Genomic DNA, 20,188 nt, shown 5'->3' with positions numbered 1-20,188 from the left:
TAACACAGGATCCACCATTCACAATAGCAGATCATCGCAGCACATATACTTCCTCCCTGCACAATGACCTCTGCGCAGGTCACAGAGCATGCCTAGAAAACTCTCCCATAGACATCACTGAACATCTCCAGTCTGCCATCGGTATAGTCAATGTGGCTGTTGTAAAGCATATGTCAAAATGCTATTAACAGCTCAGGCAAGATGGTCACCCCCATCATCATGTTCAGGAAATAGAATAAAATCTGCAATCAGAAAATGACAACAAAACCAGGTTTTAATTTCGGCACACAGATTATTTAGATGCAATTTCAGTATTTTCAGTGTGATATCATGCAAAAAATTGTTATCCAGTTACATTGTGGATTAATTTTCGTGACCACTCTTGATAATGATGGCCACCGAATATTTCGGTCCAGACGGACCTTCTTCAGCGATCTTATTATCTATAATAATAACACAGGCCCCATTAGTACTGTAACCAGATAAAAACAATAAATAAAGTGACAAAATAAGTACTGTATATTTCGCCCTATAAGATGCACTGGCTCATAAGACGCACACAGGTTTTAGAGGAGGACAATAAGAAAAAAATATTTTTCATTAGACCTCAGATCAGATCAGCAATCAGACCCCCAATGTTAATAAGACCTCAGATCAGAGCCCAATATAAAGAAGACCCCCCAATCAGACCTCAAATGAGTCCCCTATGCCTCATCAGTCCTCCATGCCTCATATCAGCCCCCCAGCCATATGTGATCAGCCCCCCAGCCATATGTGATCAGCCCCCCAGCCATATGTGATCAGCCCCCCAGTCATATGTGATCAGCCCCCCAGTCATATGTGATCAACCCCCAGCCTCAGATCACAAAATAAATAAACCACTTACCTCTCCTGCTCCTGGACGCCACCACTCCTCACCGCCCGCACTCTTCTTCCTCCTGCTGTCGGCTGTGCTGTGAACCGGTGTGCACAGAGTGAGGTCGCAAAGCGCCCCCATGCTGTGCGCAGCCACTGCACAGCCGAGGACCAGGAAGCGGTGAGTACAAAGCCTTCACTGCTTCCCGGTCCTCCAGTACTAATGAGCGCTTCCATAATGGAAGCGCTCATTAGTATTCACCCCATAAGATGCAGGGAAATTTTCCCCCCACTTTGGGGGGAAAAGTGCATCTTATGGGGCAAAAAAATACGGTATATACAGCATATTAAATATGGCATATTGATAAAACAACAGTAGTCACCAATATTAATCCACAATGTAACTGGATCACGATTTATTGCATGATATCACACCAATAAAATACTGAAATTGCATCCAAATAATCTGTGTGCTGCAATTTTCATATTACTGACTACGACTATACAGTCCTTGCTGGCACCAGTAAACATAGTGTGCGGTGCTCCAATTTCAATATTATCTGGTTTTAATTGGCATAAAAAAATATACACTAGATGACTCAATCTCTTTAGGTAATTTCCCAGTAAGCTTAAAGGGGTTGTCTCGCTTCAGCAAATGGCATTGACAAATGGCAAATGACAATCACATTATACACTGCTCGTATCCAGCGGTTATGACCACCATGCAATCCAGCAGAGGTGGACGTGCTTGTACACTATATAGGAAAGTGATAAAGGGCATGAATGAGACAACCCCCTTAATGACCAGTAAGCATGAGCTCTGGAGGTGTCCTCTCCTGTTATGTCGGTATAAGTTTTCACACATGGAAACTCAAGGACTGAAGAAAAGCTGCTCGGATCTAAAATGCCTCACTGAAACATTTAGCCAGAATTGGTTAGACTGCGTTCAAATTTTTGACAGGTAAAACCAGTAGTCTGTTCAGCAGAGGAGCAGACTACCAGAGTTACCATATCCGGCATAGCCGTCCACCACCAGATCCTCATTGACTATAATGGGATTGGACAGGAATATCCTGTTGACATAAACACGCTGTGTCTAGGCAAATGTAACGTGTACCTTTTAGCCTCAACATATCTTTACAGCATTAGGCCTCATTCAGATGACCGTATGAATGAGTCCGCATCCGTTCCGCAATCTTGCGGAACGGGTGCCGACCCATTCCTTTCAATAGGGCCACAAAAGATGCAGACAGCACACTGTCCGTATCCAAAGTTACGTTCTGCGGCCCCGCAAAAAAGAGAGAGCACGTCCTATTATTGTCCACGATAAGAATAGGCATTTGTATCATAGTGCTGGCCACGTGCAGTCCACAAAATGCAAAACGCACACAGCCGGTATCTATGATTTGCGGATCTGCAATTTGCGGGCCGCAAAACACTACGGCCATCTGAATGAGCCCTTAATAATAGTGATGTAGTTCTGCCATACAGATATGTTGATCATAGTAATAATCATGTTTGACGGTTTCCTATGCTGATAGTATTTAGTAGCTCGTTGTAGTATAATTTGTTTTACAGAGGTCCTTGCTTACCTGCCAGGCCTCATGCACACGAACATATTTTGTTTCTGTGTCCGTTCATTTATTTATTTTGATGATTGGATGAGGACCCTTTTGTTTAAATGGGTCCGTAAGAAATGCAGACAGCACACCGTGTGCTATCCGAATGTCCGTTCCGTAGCCCCGCAAAAAATATACATTATGTCCTATTCTTGTCCGTTTTGCGGACAAGGATAGGCTTTGTTACAATGTCATCCGGGCCACAAAACCCATACGGTGGTGTGAATGTAGCCTTATAACATGTTATTTCTCCACAGTTCTTGTATGATTGCAGTTGCTCTCATGTTGTCGTAGCCCCAGCTCTACGTATAGGGGTTGTTTAGGATTCTGAAATTGATGGTCTATCCTCAGGATAAGCCATCAGTATCTGCTTGTCTAAGTCAGACTCCCTGCACCTGAAAAAAGGCCATCAATATAAAAATCCTAAGAAACCCCTTTAAGAGGGAGCCCAGAGTCCCTATGTGTATTGATGTATGCACAGTTTTTCTGCCTAGTAGGTAAATAGATATTTTTTCCCCTCACCCACGACAGCACCACGAGAGAGAGGCTCTACCCCCACAGACAGGAAACCTGAAGCATAAAAAGGCGGAGGCTATCCTCCCACCTCTGTATGGTTTCCTGTCTCTGGAGGGAAGCCTGAAGTTCTATAGGTGGCTTCTTCCCCGGGTATCCCTGGTTTACCTGCGATCTTCTATAATATATGGTGGCATATTCTTGCGCCGAGGGACCTGCAGAGGCACGTTGACTGTTACAGAGGGCTTTGAAGTGCTGTGGGATATGGCTGCTTGGTGGTGTAGTGGCGCACCTTAGGCAGCGAGGAGTAAAGCCCAGGGGAGGAGCGGATGCTTCTGGATGCCCGAGTGGCTTAACAGGAAGCGGAAGACGTCGGTGGAAAGCAAAGGCGGCAGAATTGTGGTGCGTGCGGGAATGACGTCATGGGAGGCGCTTAAAGAGCGCGTAACCCGAAGTGTAGTTTCCGGCGAGTTCATGCGAATAGCATGTGTATAGTCTCCTGGCGGGTGTTCTCTTTATAACTCGGATGAGGAGTACTATATCCCGCGGCTAACTACCATGGAAGAAGACAAAAAGGATATTACAGAAGATCCTGCTTCCACACCAGCTCCGGTACCTGAAGGGTGGTGAGTGGCCTCTGGCCATAATTTTATATAATTCTTATGTTAATGGCACATATGTATATTACAGGGAGAACCTAAGAAAGCTGTGTCTAAGAGAAAAAATAAGGAATGTGCCCTATGGCTATGCAGATGCCTTCTGAATACTTGAAAAAATTATGTCAGGTCTGCATTGAGAAAACGGTAGCAGAGGAATCACCTGTCTTTTTATAAAAACCTTCAGTCATTGGTCAGCTCTGCTAGGTCCACTAGGAAATCGGGGAGTCAAAAAGAGCAGAAATCTAGAAGAATTCAGCATCTTAATTTGGTGAGCTCCTCTGACTCGAGAACAGGATTTTCATTCTTTTGAGGATCCATGTTCTGATGTATCATCTGACTCGTCTGGAGAAGAAGGGGAAGATATGGGAAGGCCCTTTTTTCCAGTGGAGGATATTAATCCTTTATTGAAAGCAGTAAGATCCACCATGGGCATTGAAGATTCTAAAGAACCAAAGTCCATGCAAGATTTGATGTTTGGGGGACTTGAAACTACGGTAGACATCAAAAATTTTTCCCTATACATAAAAATGTTTTGTCTTCAATTAAAGGAGAGTGGGATAAGCCTAGTAGAAGAGTTTATATTTCTAAGAATTTTAAGAGAAAATATATATTCTTAGAAGCAGATTGTGCTCCCTGGAACAAGGCACCTAAGATAGATGTTGCGATTTCTAAAGTTACCAAAAGATCTTGTCTCCCCTTTTGAGGATGCGGGTTCTCTTAAAGATCCATTAGATAGGAAAGCAGATGGATTTCTAAAAGGTGTCTGGGAGGCGTCTACGTCCTCGTTTAGACCCCCTATTGCGTCCACTTGTACTGCCCGTTCCTTAATTGTTTGGGTCTCTGAGTTAGAGGATCAGTTAAAGAACAAATGTCCTAGGGAGGAAATTTTGGCAGGTCTTCCCACCATTAAGAAAGCAGCTGATTTTTTAGCTGATTTTTCTGCAGATTCTATTAGGCTTGCGGCTAGATCTTCTGCCCTCGCTAACTCAGCCAGAAGGGCTTTGTGGCTAAAGGGTTGGAGCGGAGACTGGCTTTCCAAGAAAAAATTGTGTGCAGTCCCTTGTGAGGGAAAGTTTTTTTTTGGTGCTGCTTTAGGCTACTTGCACACTAGCGTTCGGGTGTCCGCTTGTGAGCTCCGTTTGAAGGGGCTCACAAGCGGTCCCGAACGCTTCCGTCCAGCACTAATGCATTCTGAGTGGACGCGGATCCGCTCAGAATGCATCAGTCTGGCGGCGTTCAGCCTCCGCTCCGCTCAGCAGGCCGACACTTGAATGCTGCTTGCAGCGTTCGGGTGTCCGCCTGGCCATGCGGAGGCAAACGGATCCGTCCAGACTTACAATGTAAGTCAATGGGGACGGATCCGTTTGAAGATGACACACTATGGCTCAATCTTCAAACGGAGCCGTCCCTATTGACTTTCAATGTAAAAGTCTGGACGGATCCGTTCAGGCTACTTTGACACTTAGACATTTTTTAACAATATAATGCAGACGGATCCGTTCTGAACGGAGCCACCGTCTGCATTATATGAGCGGATCCGTCTGAGACGGATCCGCTCTGAACGCTAGTGTGAAAGTAGCCTAAGATGAACTGTTACATAAGGCAGCTGATAAGAAGAAGAAATTTCCTGTCCAGACCTTTTCCGGTAGGGGTTACAGCTCTAGAGGTAGAATTGACCGTTCTTTTCAGGGTAACAGGGAAGGAGATAGAGGAGACAAGAAGTTTAAGTTTAGATACAGATCACAAAGGAGAAGCGGAAGGGTGTTTTTCTTCGGCAGATCCTTCAGTGATAAGAAAAAATCAGGTGATCAACAATGACGCCAGGTTGCCTGTGGGAGGAAGACTAGCAAAGTTTCTTCCTGCATGGCAGCGAATTTCCAACAGTTCTTGGATTTTAGAAACCATTGGTCTAAGTTTAAAGTTAGAGTTTTATTCTCCTCCTCCAAACAGGTTTGTAGTTGCAAAGACTACTGGGAAGACAAACGGTTCGATAGAGCTAGAGGTCTGTCCATGGCACCAAGAGTGTTCATGAAGATAATCTCAGAGATGGCAGCTAATATCAGGGAAAAGGACATTCTTTTCATCCCATATCTGGACGACTTTTTGATAGTCGGAGAATCGCGGGAGTCCTGCAAGAAGGCAGTACAGAATGTATCTCGGACTCTGGAAAAAATGGGATGGCTCCTGAACAAAGAGAAATCAAGACCGGAACCCTCTCAGCGTAAACTTTTTCTAGGATTGCTACTGGATTCAAGGGTACAGAGGTGTTTCTTAACGGAAGAAAAGATTGCGAAATTAAGAGAAAAAAATACAAGATCTAGCCAGGAACCCAAGAACATCCCTGAGAAAAGTTACCGTATGTCTATTCTGGGAAGTTTGACATCATGTATTCCAGCTGTTCAATGGGCCCAGTTCCACTCAAGAGGCCTACAATGGGTTCTATTGTCAGCTTGGGAAGGGGGCAAGGAACCCTTAGAGTCTTGTCTAGTTATACCTAACCAAACCTTAGAGGAATTAAGGTGGTGGTTGCTAAGAGACAATCTAACCCAAGGGCCTCCCTGGGTAAGGAAGAATCTTTTATACTTTACTACGGATGCAAGTCCTTGGGGTTGGGGAGCTCATATCCTAGGACACTCAATCCAAGGCTTATGGAAAGATGGGCAGAGGTAAGCCTCTTCAAATATGAAGGAACTTATGGCAATAAAATTTGCTATGTTAGACGTTCTTCCATTAATTTCGGACAACAGCACTGTAGTTTACTATTAAAACAAACAAGGGGGTACAAGTGAGATTCTTCATTTGGCAGAAAGTAATTGTAGTTCACATCCGGGGCACAGAGAATATTAAGGTGGATTTTTTGAGTCATCATGTTATTTCCCAAGGCGAGTGGAGTCTAAACCAATAAATTTTTAATAAAATTTCTGACAATTGGGGGGTTCCTTCAGTAGATCTGTTTGCGACCAGTCAGCACAGAAAAGTTAAGGAATTATTTTCTTTATCTCCAGAGGGATCCCCCTGTGGTCTGGATGTCTTCCTTCAGTTAGAATTTCCCCCTGGGGTATGCCTTCCCTCCTTTTCCCTTGATTCCCAGGGTATTACAGAAGATAAGTAAACATCATGCTCGTGTGATTTTAATAGCTCCCTTTTGGCCCAGGAGAACGTGGTTTTCCTGCCTGAGAAAGATGTTGGTGTCAGACCCGTGGGTCCTTCCAGAAATCCACGACCTTCTGTCTCAGGGGCCAATTTTTTATCCGCAGATAAAAGGCCTTCATTTGATGGCATGGAATTTGAAAGGTTCCTGCTAGCCAAGAGGGGTTTTTCGTCCAACTTAGTAAATACTCTCTTGAAATGTAGAAAGAAAGTAACAATTTCCATTTATGCCAGACTCTGGAAGAAATTTCTGACTTTTGCTGATATTGATTTTAGGGAAATCCCTTCCAAAGTCCCGATTTTTCCAAGTATTAGAATTCCTTCAGAAGGGGTTGCAGTTAGGGTTATCTCCTAGCACCTTAAAGGGATTCTGTCACCTCGTTTTTTGTTATACAGCTGCGGACATGCACGGCTAGATCGCCGCTAGCATGTCCGCAATATGCCTGTCCTATAGGGCTGTGTGCTTTTATTGTGCTTAAAAAATGATTTATATATATATATATATATATATATATATATATATATGTAAATGACCCTGGTAAGGTGCCCAAGGGGCTGTACTACCCTTCTTTGTGCCCAGCCACGCCCCCTGTGAAGGAGCCCAGCACCGCCTGCGTCCTCCGAATCTCCTCCTAGCTCACAGTTAGATTGCCGTAATCTCGCGATGCGAGAGCTTGCGCATGCGCAGTGCCGGTATTGTGTTCCTTCCCTGTGCTTGCATCAGCCTCAGGGAAGGAACTGCGCATGCGCAAGCTCCCGGCGATCTAACTGTGAGCAAGGAGGAGATTCGGAGGACGCAGGCGGTGCTGGGCTCCTTCACAGGGGGGCGTGGCTGGGCACCAAGAAGGTTAGTACAGCCCCTTGTCCTCCTTACCAGGGTCATTTGCATATATATATATATATAATAATTTTTTAAACACAATAAAAGCACACAGCTTGATGGGACAGGTATATTGTGGACATGCTAGCGGCGATCTAGCCGTGCATGTCCACAGCTCTATAACCTAAAACCAGGTGACAGAATCCCTTTAAAGGGAACCTGTCAGTGGCAAAAACCACCCTAAACCGCCAGCAGTACCTTCAAGTAGCTGGTAGTGTGTTTCTAATGATGATTTTCTTCCTGCAGTCAGATGCGGTAAAAGCAGGAAAAAAAACATTCTTTTATCCCCTGAGCACGCTATTTTTAGAGTCACTCTTGAAGTCACTGGGGCAGCGGCCTCCTTGCTTCAAGTCAAGGTAACCGTGCCCCCTTCCCTGCCCCTTCTCCTGTGACTGACAGCCGGCTGTTCGGCAAAGCCAGCCGGCTGTTGGGCATAAGCGCTGTCAGTCACAGCGGAGGGGCAGGGAAGGGGGCGTGGTTACCGTGACTTGAAGCAAGGAGGCCGCTGCCCCCGTGACTTCAAGAGTGACTCTCAGGGAATAAAATATTTTTTTTTCCTGCTTTTACCGCATCTGACTGCAGGAAGAAAATCATCATTAGCAACACACTGCCGGCGTCAGATCCTTGGATAGTTAGGTTCTTTAGATCAGTCTCCCGTTATTATCTTCATCTTTTGCCCAGGGCTGCGCCTTAGGATTTGAATTTGGTTCTAAACGCCTTAATAAAGCTTTAAGCCTATGGAGGAGGTTTCCATAAAATATATATCATTCAAACTTGTCCTTTTAGTAGCTCTAACTTCGGCCCGCAGGATTAGTGAACTCCAGAGTATTTCCATCAATCCTCCCTATACTACTATACTGGAAGATAGGGTAGTCATTCAACCTGATCCAGCATTCCTTCCCAAGGTGGCCTCCACGTTTCACAGATCTCGGGTAATTGTGCTCCCAACCTTCTGTCAGTCACCATCTACAGAGGAGGAAAAGGCTTATCATTCTCTTGATGTTAGAAGGTGTTTAATACATTATTTGTCCAAGACTAAAGACTGGAGGAGGTCGTCCTCATTTGTTGTTTTTCAGGGGAAAAGAAAGGGACATGCAGCATCTAAGAATACCTTGGCCAGATGGATTACTTCAGAAATATTATTGGCTTACTCTTCCTCAGGAAAGTCTCCTCCAGAGGGCCTTAGGGCTCACTCTACTAGAGCTATCTCTACTTCTTGGGCTGAGATGGATGCTGTATCTATAGAGGATATCTGTAAGGCGGCTGTTTCGTCTTCTCCGACTACCTTCTTCAGACACTACCGCTTAGGCCTCATGCACACGACCGTTTTGTGCATCCGTGGCCGTTGTGGCGTTTTCCGTTTTTTTTCGCGGACCCATTGACTTTCAATGGGTCCGTGGAAAAATCGGAAAATGCACCGTTTTGCAGCCGAGACCGTGATCCGTGTATCCTGTCCGTCAAAAAAATATGACCTGTCCTATTTTTTTGATGGACAACGGTTCACGGACCCATTCAAGTCAGTGGGTCCGTGAAAGAACACGGATGCACACAAGATTGGCATCCGTGTCCGTGATCCGTGGCCGTAGGTTACTTTCATACAGTATAAATATTTAGAGAGGGCTCACCTGTATAGTCAAGAGTGGAAATGGGTGCACCTGCCAAGAGGATTCACCCAATCCTCTAAGGTAAAAATGGCAGAATCAAAAGAGAAAAAGGTAGGGCACACCAATATTCGGAATTACAAGGATAATTAATATATCAATATTTTATTATTAAGTGACATACACTGTTGAATAACACACGTAAAATTTATAAAACTGTTAAATACAATAAAATAATAAAACAATATGCATACAAATCAATAGTCTTATATGTATAAATATTCGCAGTGCGTTTGATGATATTTGCCCTAAAGTCAATTAAGTAGTGGTCGGTATCTTTCCAAATGGGTTATTTAACCCAGTCAGTGCCCCAATAAATGAGGTGGGAAGTAAATTCGCTGTTTGGATAGAGTCTTTTCTCATTTAGTCACTTGTAACAATTGTTGCGACTCAGTAGTCGTTGCGCTTATGTGAGCGCTACACTGTTGCTGCCTGCTAATAGAGAAAGCCGAAGCTGTTGTACTCACAGTTTGTAGTGAAATGATGTCGGCTTGCTGCGTCACAGGTGGCGTCCCACGTGTGGTCAGCAGTGATGATTCAGGTTGCAGCAAATAAAACTGATGCGGCTTCGGGATCTTCAGTGTTCTTATATGGCCGTACTGTCTCGGAGATCAATCAATGAGCATTTAAGCAGATCTTTTTCAAGGGTGGATTTGACCACAAAGTTGACTCTCCCAATACGCCAATTTCCAGCTTGTCTTTACTTTTTCAAGATAGAGGAAATCACCGATCCCTTGCGTCTTTTACTTTAGCGCTTCCAGTCCTCCGGTATTGTGTTCTGTTCCATGGGATAGTTACCAAACGCGTTTCGGAGTTAACTACGACTAGGAGGTATGGCACTGCTCTGAAGCTCACAGGAACTCGTTCCTGTGAGCTTCAGAGCAGTGCCATACCTCCTAGTCGTAGTTAACTCCGAAACGCGTTTGGTAACTATCCCATGGAACAGAACACAATACCGGAGGACTGGAAGCGCTAAAGTAAAAGACGCAAGGGATCGGTGATTTCCTCTATCTTGAAAAAGTAAAGACAAGCTGGAAATTGGCGTATTGGGAGAGTCAACTTTGTGGTCAAATCCACCCTTGAAAAAGATCTGCTTAAATGCTCATTGATTGATCTCCGAGACAGTACGGCCATATAAGAACACTGAAGATCCCGAAGCCGCATCAGTTTTATTTGCTGCAACCTGAATCATCACTGCTGACCACACGTGGGACGCCACCTGTGACGCAGCAAGCCGACATCATTTCACTACAAACTGTGAGTACAACAGCTTCGGCTTTCTCTATTAGCAGGCAGCAACAGTGTAGCGCTCACATAAGCGCAACGACTACTGAGTCGCAACAATTGTTACAAGTGACTAAATGAGAAAAGACTCTATCCAAACAGCGAATTTACTTCCCACCTCATTTATTGGGGCACTGACTGGGTTAAATAACCCATTTGGAAAGATACCGACCACTACTTAATTGACTTTAGGGCAAATATCATCAAACGCACTGTGAATATTTATACATATAAGACTATTGATTTGTATGCATATTGTTTTATTATTTTATTGTATTTAACAGTTTTATAAATTTTACGTGTGTTATTCAACAGTGTATGTCACTTAATAATAAAATATTGATATATTAATTATCCTTGTAATTCCGAATATTGGTGTGCCCTACCTTTTTCTCTTTTGATTCTACTTTCATACAGACTGATCCGAAGATCCGTCTGCATAAAAGCTTTTTCATAGCTGAGTTTTCACTTCGTGAAAACTCATATCCGACAGTATATTCTAACACAGAGGCGTTCCCATGGTGATGGGGACGCTTCTAGTTAAAATATACAACGAACTGTGTACATGACTGCCCCCTGCTGCCTGGCAGCACCCGATCTCTTACAGGGGGCCGTGATCCGTACAATTAACCCCTTCAGGTGCTGCACCTGAAGGGGTTAATTGTGCTATCATAGCCCCCTGTAAGAGATCGGGTGCTACCAGGCAGCAGGGGGCAGACCCCCCCCCGCCCCAGTTTAAATTTCATTGGTGGCCAGTGCGCCCCCCCCTCCCTCCCTCTATTGTAATGATAACATTGGTGGCACAGTGTGTGCCCCCTCCTCCCTCCCTCTATTGTAATAATAGCATTGGTGGCACAGTGTGCGGCCCCCCTCCCTCCCTCTATTGCATTAACAATGGTAGCAGTGTGCACCCCCCCCCCTCCTCCCTCTATTGTTTTAATACATTGGTGGCAGTGTGCGCCCCCCCCCCCTTCCTCCCTCTATTGTTTTAATACATTGGTGGCAGTGTGCGCCCTCCCCCTTCCTCCCTCTATTCTTTTAATACATTGGTGGCAGTGTGCGGCCTCCCCTCTCCCCCCCCTCCCCCCAGATCATTGGTGGCAGCGGAGTTCCGATCGGAGTCCCAGTTTAATCGCTGGGGCTCCGATCGGTAACCATGGCAACGAGGACGCTACTGCAGTCCTGGTTGCCATGGTTACTTAGCCTTAGCAATAGTAGAAGATTCATACTTACCTGCTGGCTGCTGCGATGTCTGCATCCGGCCGGGAGCTCCTCCTACTGGTAAGTGACAGCAATGCGCCGCACAGCCCTGTCACTTACCAGTAGGAGGAGCTCCCGGCCGGACACAGAGATCGCAGCAGCCAGGTAAGTATGATGCTTCTACTCCGCTGCCACCAATGATCGGGGGGGAAGGGGGGGCGCACACTGCCACCAATGCTATTATTACAATAGAGGGAGGGAGGGGGGGTGCACACTGCCACCAATGCTATTATTACAATAGAGGGAGGGAGGGAGCGCACACTGTGCCACCAATGCTATTATTACAATAGAGGGAGGGAGGGAGGGGGGGCGCACACTGCCACCAATGCTATTATTACAATAGAGGGAGGGAGGGGGGGGGCGCACACTGCCACCAATGCTATTATTACAATAGAGGGAGGGAGGGGGGGGCACACACTGCCACCAATGCTATTATTACAATAGAGGGAGGGAGGGGGGGGGGCGCACACTGCCACCAATGCTATTATTACAATAGAGGGAGGGAGGGGGGGCGCACACTGCCACCAATGCTATTATTACAATAGAGGGAGGGAGGGAGCGCACACTGTGCCACCAATGCTATTATTACAATAGAGGGAGGGAGGGGGGGCGCACACTGCCACCAATGCTATTATTACAATAGAGGGAGGGAGGGGGGGGGGCGCACACTGCCACCAATGCTATTATTACAATAGAGGGAGGGGGGGGGGCGCACACTGCCACCAATGCTATGGGAATGCCTCTGTATTAGAATATACTGTCGGATCTGAGTTTCACGATGTAGCTCATATCCGACAGTATATTCTAACATAGAGGCGTTCAAATGGTGATGGGGACGCTTCAAGTTAAAATATACCATCGGATTGGAGAAAACTCCAATCCGATGGTATAAAAGAACTCCAGACTTTACATTGAAAGTCAATGGGGACGCATCAGTTTGAAATGGCACCATATTGTGTCAACGTCAAACGGATCCGTCCCCATTGACTTGCATTGTAATTCAGGACGGATCCGTTTGGCTCCGCACGGCCAGGCAGACACCAAAACGACTTTTTTTTCATGTCCGTGGATCCTCCAAAAATCAAGGAAGACCCACGGACGAAAAAACGGTCATGGATCACGGACCTACGGACCCCGTTTTTGCGGACCGTGAAAAAATACTGTTGTGTGCATGAGGCCTAAGGTGCTTTTAGCTGTCAACCCACCCTGATTGTCTCCTTGGTTCTCCCTCTCGTGGTGCTGTCGTGGGTGAGGGGAAAAATGAAAATTACTCTTATCGGTAATTTGATTTTCCTTAACCCACGACAGCACCCTTATTTCCCTTCCCTACTAGATTGGTGGTTGGTGCACATATGTGGTGTTGCAAAAAAAATAAAAAATTAAATGATAATAATTACGGGCGGAGTTTCCTCTCATCTTTGGAAAAACATACTGAGGTGGGAGGATAGCCTCCGCCTTTTTATGCTTCAGGTTTCCTGTCTGTGGGGGCGGAGCCTCTCGTGGTGCTGTCGTGGGTTCAGGAAAACCCAATTACCGGTAGGAGTAATCTTCATTATCCCCCATAACTATTTATTCTGATTTACTTCTATATCACAGAGTTCTCGAAAATGTCTCAGAGAGAAAAAAAAATACCTAATTGCTCATGGCATCCAGTCACTGTTAAAGGTGTATTCCAGCCAGAAACATGTATGATCTATCCAAAAGATCGATGATAAATGTTAGATTGTTGGGCTCTGACTGCTGGGACTCCCATGTGGGCTAGAATAGGGGACCGCAGTCCCTTGTCTCCCCAACAGCACTACCCTGGCAGCGGTCGCTCATGCATGCCACCACACCATTCACATACGTCAAGTCTAAATTTCATATTATGGTCCTAGTATAAGACAAATAATTTACCAAAAATATATACAGTATATATTTTTTTACATTTTTCATGAACTAAGTGAATGGGAATGAGCTGCAATACTAGGCACGGCTAATATACAAGTGTGGCGCTGTTTCCCATTTTATACAGTTTTCCAATCTTATACAAGACCTTTAACCATACAGCAAACTGAATATACAATGAAATGATGTAATGTAACTGGTTGTGATGGCTAACAAGACCACTTCTTCTATGCAATCGTTTTGATCCCGGAGGCCCTTACAATTGCTGTTTTGTCATTTTAGCATCACTGCAGAAAGTGTGGAAAAGCAGTTTGTGGAAAGTGCAGCTCTAAGAGGTCCACGATTCCCCTCATGGGCTTTGAGTTTGAAGTACGTGTGTGTGATAGCTGTTACGAGTCCATCACAGATGAACAGTAAGTTAGGGAAAGCTGAATGCATGCAATATATTACTGAATATAGAGTGAAACATTACAGGGGCTGTACTGCCTTGAAATGTTTATTTAATTATTTTTACGGTAATTAGGTGTTTAATCTATATAGTAATGTGCATGTCCGCCTACTGAGGTGGTCGCACATGCTCAGTTTCTTCCTTCAACTGCCACCAGCCATTACTACTGTTTGAAGCTGTGAAGCCTCATTCATACTTCAGTGATTGTGAGCCAAAACAAGGATTGCAGCCTCCACAGAGATAAGGTATAAAGATCTGTTCTGTGTTTAGACCCGCACCTGGTTTGGGCTCAAAATCAGTAATGGAAATCACTGTGTGAATGAGGCATTACAGGGAGAGAGCTGGAGCAGAAAGAACCCACCCACCATGGTTTGCAAAAGGAAGGGCACACCCCCTGAGCTGTCATAGGGAGAGAGCTGCAGCAGAAAAGACACTCCCCCTGAGCTGTCAGCTTGATATAAATGTAGCAGAGCAATGAATGAGGAGATCTCTGGCTCCATGTGAGGCACAGGGCTGGTTCTAGCTTTGTTAGAAACAGATTGTCACGTACTATATGATTTTCATTATTTAGATGTTTTACATTTATTATGGCATAACCCCTTTAAAAAGGTTATTGTTTAGGAGTGTTTGCTTATAATGTATGGTCAAGGGAAAAAAGTCGGTGTAGTGGAGCTTGTAGACTTTTTACTATTGTTGGGGTCCAAGTTGTAAGAAAAGATGGGAGAAAAGCACTCAGAGGAGCGCCACACCCCTTCAGCCGTGATCTTGGAAAGCAGAGCATGCGGTGTATGGACCCATATATTTTTGGACTCTGCATCCCGACCCCATCAATCAAAAGTTGGGACACATCATATACCCAGTGACCTATTGAAGTCAGTGGTGCAATTCACACACTTGGTCAGTGCAGAGTAACGCGGGTATACAGTACCTTGGTCCGTGTCCCACAGAACACTGACCTGGTGACGAGAACATACAGATCGCCCTAAATCCCGCCTAAAAAAAAAACATTAGTCGAGGGTGTGTTTTTCTAAAATCTTGGGGCGGATTAATTGCATTCAACATCATTGCAGATTATAATGGTCGCCATACCTTCAGACTACTACCACTACCCCATAGTGCATAGGGGAAGTAGTAGTCCAGCCGACTGCTGATGCCTAGTGTTAAATGTCCGCACTACAGCACGACAGAGGAGCGAGGGCTTATGGGATAGCGCCATGTTGCTGTTGGCGTGTTAGTGACGGATGCTCTACGGTCAAATTCACTCAGGGCGTTTTTAACCAGAGCCAGGAATGGACCCGAAAGAAGTACGGTATAAAGGGAAGTCGTCTCATTTTGAGGGCCAATCCTAGTTTAGGCCGAAGGGGAGGGGGGAGTTAAAAACTGTGCTGTGTGAACGAGGCCTGCAGGAAGACTCCCATGCACAGTCTACTGTTTGTCAGCTGTGCTTTTATCTTTTCTTCCCCTTTTTTTTCTTTTCAGACGTGCGCCGACTGCGACATTCCACAATAGTAAGCACAATATAGTCCATGTAAACTTCGACCCCACAAGAGTCTGGTTATTGACGTCCGGAACAGACAAGGTCATTAAGGTTAGTAGTGGAGGCGAGTTATGGCAAGTCCTCCCGCATAGCTCTAGCCACACACTCCTGCATGTTGTCACTTTGAAAGTTCATATTATGGGCCCAGTAGAAACAAAGGAATCCGCAAAATAACAGTTTATGAAAAGTTTCATGGAGGTGAGCCGCAGTACCAGACACAGCCAGTGGACAAGAGTGGTGCTGTTCATGATTCTATACATTATTTTATTTTTTATACTACGCTGTTTTTTTTTCCTTTTGCACATAAAAAGCTCAGTACAGCTTTGTTCACACTCTGGAGCCATGGCTACCATGCTGGATCCTGACGGATGCCAATGACTGATAATAGGGAACATTGGGATTCTGGTGTTTCTGAACAGGGAGAATAGCACTGCATGTTAGCCCGATTGAAGTAGTAGTGAGTGTTAATTTGACGCTTGCCGTATCTGTACACAAGCTGATTTTAGGAAGCCCTGGCAGTAATTCCGATGCATTGGTAAGTGGCCATATTGGGAAAGTCCCAGCTGGATAAAGGGGTTCTCTGGGGTTTTCAGACTGATGGCCTATCCTCAGGAAAGGTGGTCAATAGCTTTTAAGTGGGGGTCCAACTCCCAGCACTCTCACCATACAGCTGTAAGAAGAGACTGCGGTGCTCTGTATGAACCTAGGCCATGTGATGTCACATTCCTCAGTCACATGGCCTATATTGCAGCTCGGTCCCATTCATGTGAATGGGCTGCAATACCAAGCACAGCCGCTATCACATGGACGACATTGTGCTTGGTGAGCTGTGAGTAGGCCACAGTAGCTCCGGAGAGGGCCACGGCCTCCTCAAACAGCTGGTTGGTGGGGGTGCTGGGAATCGGAACCCTGACGATTTCATATTGGTCACCTATGGCTTGGCTATCAGTATGACAATCCTAGAGAACCCCTTTAACTCTGCCCACTGGATGCATTAGACCTGGCTTACATTGAACAGTTTCAGAGGAAAAAAACAAACAAAAAATGGGGTTTCCCAATAACTCCACCAGCTGCCGTCATTCTGCATCATCTATGACCATCGTACCCTATATCACCCCATCTGTTCATAAACTACAACTCCCAGAATGCTTCATTCGCTTCTGTGGGAGATGAGAACAGCTGTGCATGTTTGCATGCTGGGAGTTGTAGTTTCACAGCAGCTGGAGTGCAGAAGATTGCTGATCCCTGCCCGATATCATAGCTTTGTTATTGGGACCAGGACTAGCTATCAAATATTAAAACTTGATTGGCCTGCACTACTAAGACCGCAGCCATATGTATAAAATACAGCTCCTTCCATCATTGTGATCACATGACCATATAATCTCTAGGTTCTGATTAAGGGCTCATTCTGACGGCCGTATGCTGTCTGCAAAAATGCGGATCAGTTTTTTTTTTGTGGACAGTTCAGGATGCCCGCAAAAAAACCTATTGCATGCCTCATTTTTGCAGACCTATAGACTTCAATAGGGCCACATCCTGATTTTTACGGACAAGTATAGGACATGTTTTATCTGTTTTGCAGAGCCGTAGAACGGAAGAAAAGGGCCCCATAGAAGTGAATAGGTCTGCAAAAAAAACGGATCCAGGTTTTCTTCGGACAGCATACAGCCATCTGAATGAACCCTTATATGCATATACACAAATCTCCATGGCTGTTGTTGCAGCTGCATTTTTTACATATGGCCGCAGCCTTTCCACTGCAGATTTGCCACACACAGCATTTCTTGGCTTCTGATGACCGTCTTTGCTTCTTTTTATCGTGCAGCTTTGGGATATGACGCCGGTCGTCTCTTGATTTTACGTATGGATCGACCTTGAGATCGGTAATGCAAGAAGTAGAAGATTCAGTGCAGACTCTACGGGAGCGCAGTAGCGGAGTATCTAGACGTTAAGGTTTTTTGAATACGGTCTCTGGAGAGGATATTGCTCTCATTGTAATTGAATGATACAAGGTATTGACTAATCTGAGCCTATGGCAGCTCCACCTCTAGTTTGAACCAGCTTTTTGGGTTTGTTTGGAGTTTACTATGCAGAGGCTTTCCGTGCTCTATGCTGGAGCTTGTATATATAGTCGGTGTCCACCATCGTTTATCTCGGGGACCCTTCTATTTTAAACCTATCATGCTTTCTTTAGAATATACATTTCTTCTGCAGTATTAATGTGACACTCTCTGAAAGAGATACCAAAAATGTTGCAGCAATCTAACGATTTAAATGCAGTTTGTTCTTTCCTCCTCCCTCCGATTGTCTCTATGGGTCCATACAAGAAGAATAACATTTCACACATTAATATATTGGTATTTGGGCTTAATTAAGCAACATTAGCTGCAAAATATTTTATTTTGATTTAAAATGCTAAACCACGTTTTGAATTTATGTAAAAAATAAATGTAAAAAATTGTATCTTAATTGATTCATTAAAGGGGTTCTCCATGAATTAAGAAAATGAAAATACTTAAATATTACTTTATTATAAATATATTCCCAAATACATTTCATTAGTTATAATGGCTCTTTTTGTCTGAGGAGCAATCATTAGGGGAAATAAAATGGCCGCTGTCCTATTAGTACACAAAACTTGTCCTAATCACACAGCAGGACAAGTAACTTCACAACACCGAACTAAAGAGCTGCCTCATCCTCCTCTCTGCTTGTCAAGGATTATAATCCTGAATACAGATGATAAGGTCTTCTGTAGGAATGGAGTTCATGAGGAGACATGAAGTACAAGGAGAACTTGGGGGTGGCTGATGAGCAGCAGCACTTGTATGCAGTCTCCATTACCGCAGTCTGTCGTGTCCGTCCTCTCTATACTTTGTCTCCTCATGGACTCCATTCCTACAGAGATTCAGCTTAAGATCTTTAGCTCAGTGTTGTGAAGTATTTCGTCCTGCTGTGTGATTAGGACAGGTTCTGTGTGTACCAATAGGACGGCAGCCATTTTATTTCCCCTGATGATTGCTCCCTGGACAAAACGAGCCATTCTAACTATTGAAAGGTATTTGGAAATATATTTATAATAAAGTAATATTTTAAGTATTTTTATTTTCTTAAAGAGGACCTTTCACCGATCCTGACAATGTGAACTAAGAATACAGACATGGAGAGTGGCGCCCGGGGATCTCACTGCACTTACCATTATCCCTGGGCGCTGGTCCGTTCTCCCGCTATGCCCTCCGCTATCTTTGGTCACTAAGTTATAGTAGGCGGAGATTTCGGTCACTAAGTTATAGTAGGCGGAGTCTGCCCTTGTTCTGCTGTAGCGCTGGCCAATCGCAGCGCAGAGCTCACAGCCTGGGAGGTTATTTTCTCCCAGGCTGTGAGCTCTGCGATGCGATTGACCAGCGCTACAGAAGAACAAGGGCAGACTCCGCCTACCATAACTTTGTGACCGGAGATACCGGAGGGCATAGCAGGAGAACGGAGCAACGCCCAGGGATAATAGTAAGTGCAGTGAGATCCCCGGGCGCCGCTCTCCGTGTCTGTATACTTAGTTCACAATATCAGGATCGGTGAAAGGTCCTCTTTAATTCCCAGAGAACCGCTTTAAGCTAGGTGCTATATGGATAGAGGCCTGCCAAGGCTTGGGATGGCACTTGCAAAGGAGATCTCTGGGAAGCCTCCATTCATATTCAGTCCTTGCTTTCTCAAGTTGCGGTACACACATCCTTCAAGGGGAATTTGAGTGGGAAATACTGGCTCACTGTTTTAGTGAAGATCTTTTGGGACTTGCCTGTTTACAGCTGGTGGACCTCTTTTCTATTGTGGTAAACAGGGCAGAGTTCAGACAGGACTGTGTGGGGGTGTTCTGTTGTCCTACATATAATACAGCGAACATGACCAATGTTCAGTTTTAGGCAATGGGGAATTACAAATTCCTCTTCATAATGTAGTGACCTGCAAAAAAGTAATGTACTCCTGCACCAAAAGCTTATTTTTGGCTGAATTCACGCACAGCATTCAGGTCAGGTTCTAGTGTTTTTTCCAGCCACTTTTTTTGTAAGTTAAGGTACAGCAGTCAGAATTTTGCCATTAGTCAGCATGAAAACCCTATTATCTTTTTGCATGTGCTGTTTTTTTGGGGCATTTTTGCCCCTAGGTGACCCACACTGTTCGTGTGGACCGTTCTAGAAAGTGTTTAACGCATAGTTCTTAATTTTAACAAATAACAGCACTGCAAACTTTTTTGCCATTAGTACATAATTTTGTGTAGTTTGAGCTGGGAAAGTTATAATTAATTTTTCCATTCATAGGATGTGCAGGCATAACACAGTTTTTTGGCATTTTCATCCCTTGGTGACCCACACAGCACATGGTGTGGGTAGGATGTTTTTAACCCATAGACCTTAATTTTAACAAATAACAGCACCGA

General features: G+C 44.8%; 1 protein-coding gene across 1 annotated transcript in view; it reads left to right on the top strand.

Moving 5' to 3' along the window:
- The window catches only part of WDFY2 (WD repeat and FYVE domain containing 2), a 99,484-nt gene extending 81,203 nt beyond the window's left edge, over positions 1–18,281 (top strand). Inside the window, exons 10-12 of the mRNA XM_044285229.1 lie at positions 14,051–14,181; positions 15,696–15,804; positions 17,582–18,281. Of these exons, the coding sequence (XP_044141164.1) occupies positions 14,051–14,181; positions 15,696–15,804; positions 17,582–17,611 (270 nt within the window). The 3' untranslated portion in view covers positions 17,612–18,281. The remainder of the gene's footprint in view (positions 1–14,050; positions 14,182–15,695; positions 15,805–17,581) is intronic.
- The last annotated feature ends 1,907 nt before the right edge of the window (positions 18,282–20,188 follow it).

The sequence above is a fragment of the Bufo gargarizans genome, chromosome 3 (assembly GCF_014858855.1).
Source record: "Bufo gargarizans isolate SCDJY-AF-19 chromosome 3, ASM1485885v1, whole genome shotgun sequence".
Classification (NCBI taxonomy): Eukaryota; Metazoa; Chordata; class Amphibia; order Anura; family Bufonidae; genus Bufo; species Bufo gargarizans.
This window is presented reverse-complemented; position numbering and strand designations above follow the sequence as displayed.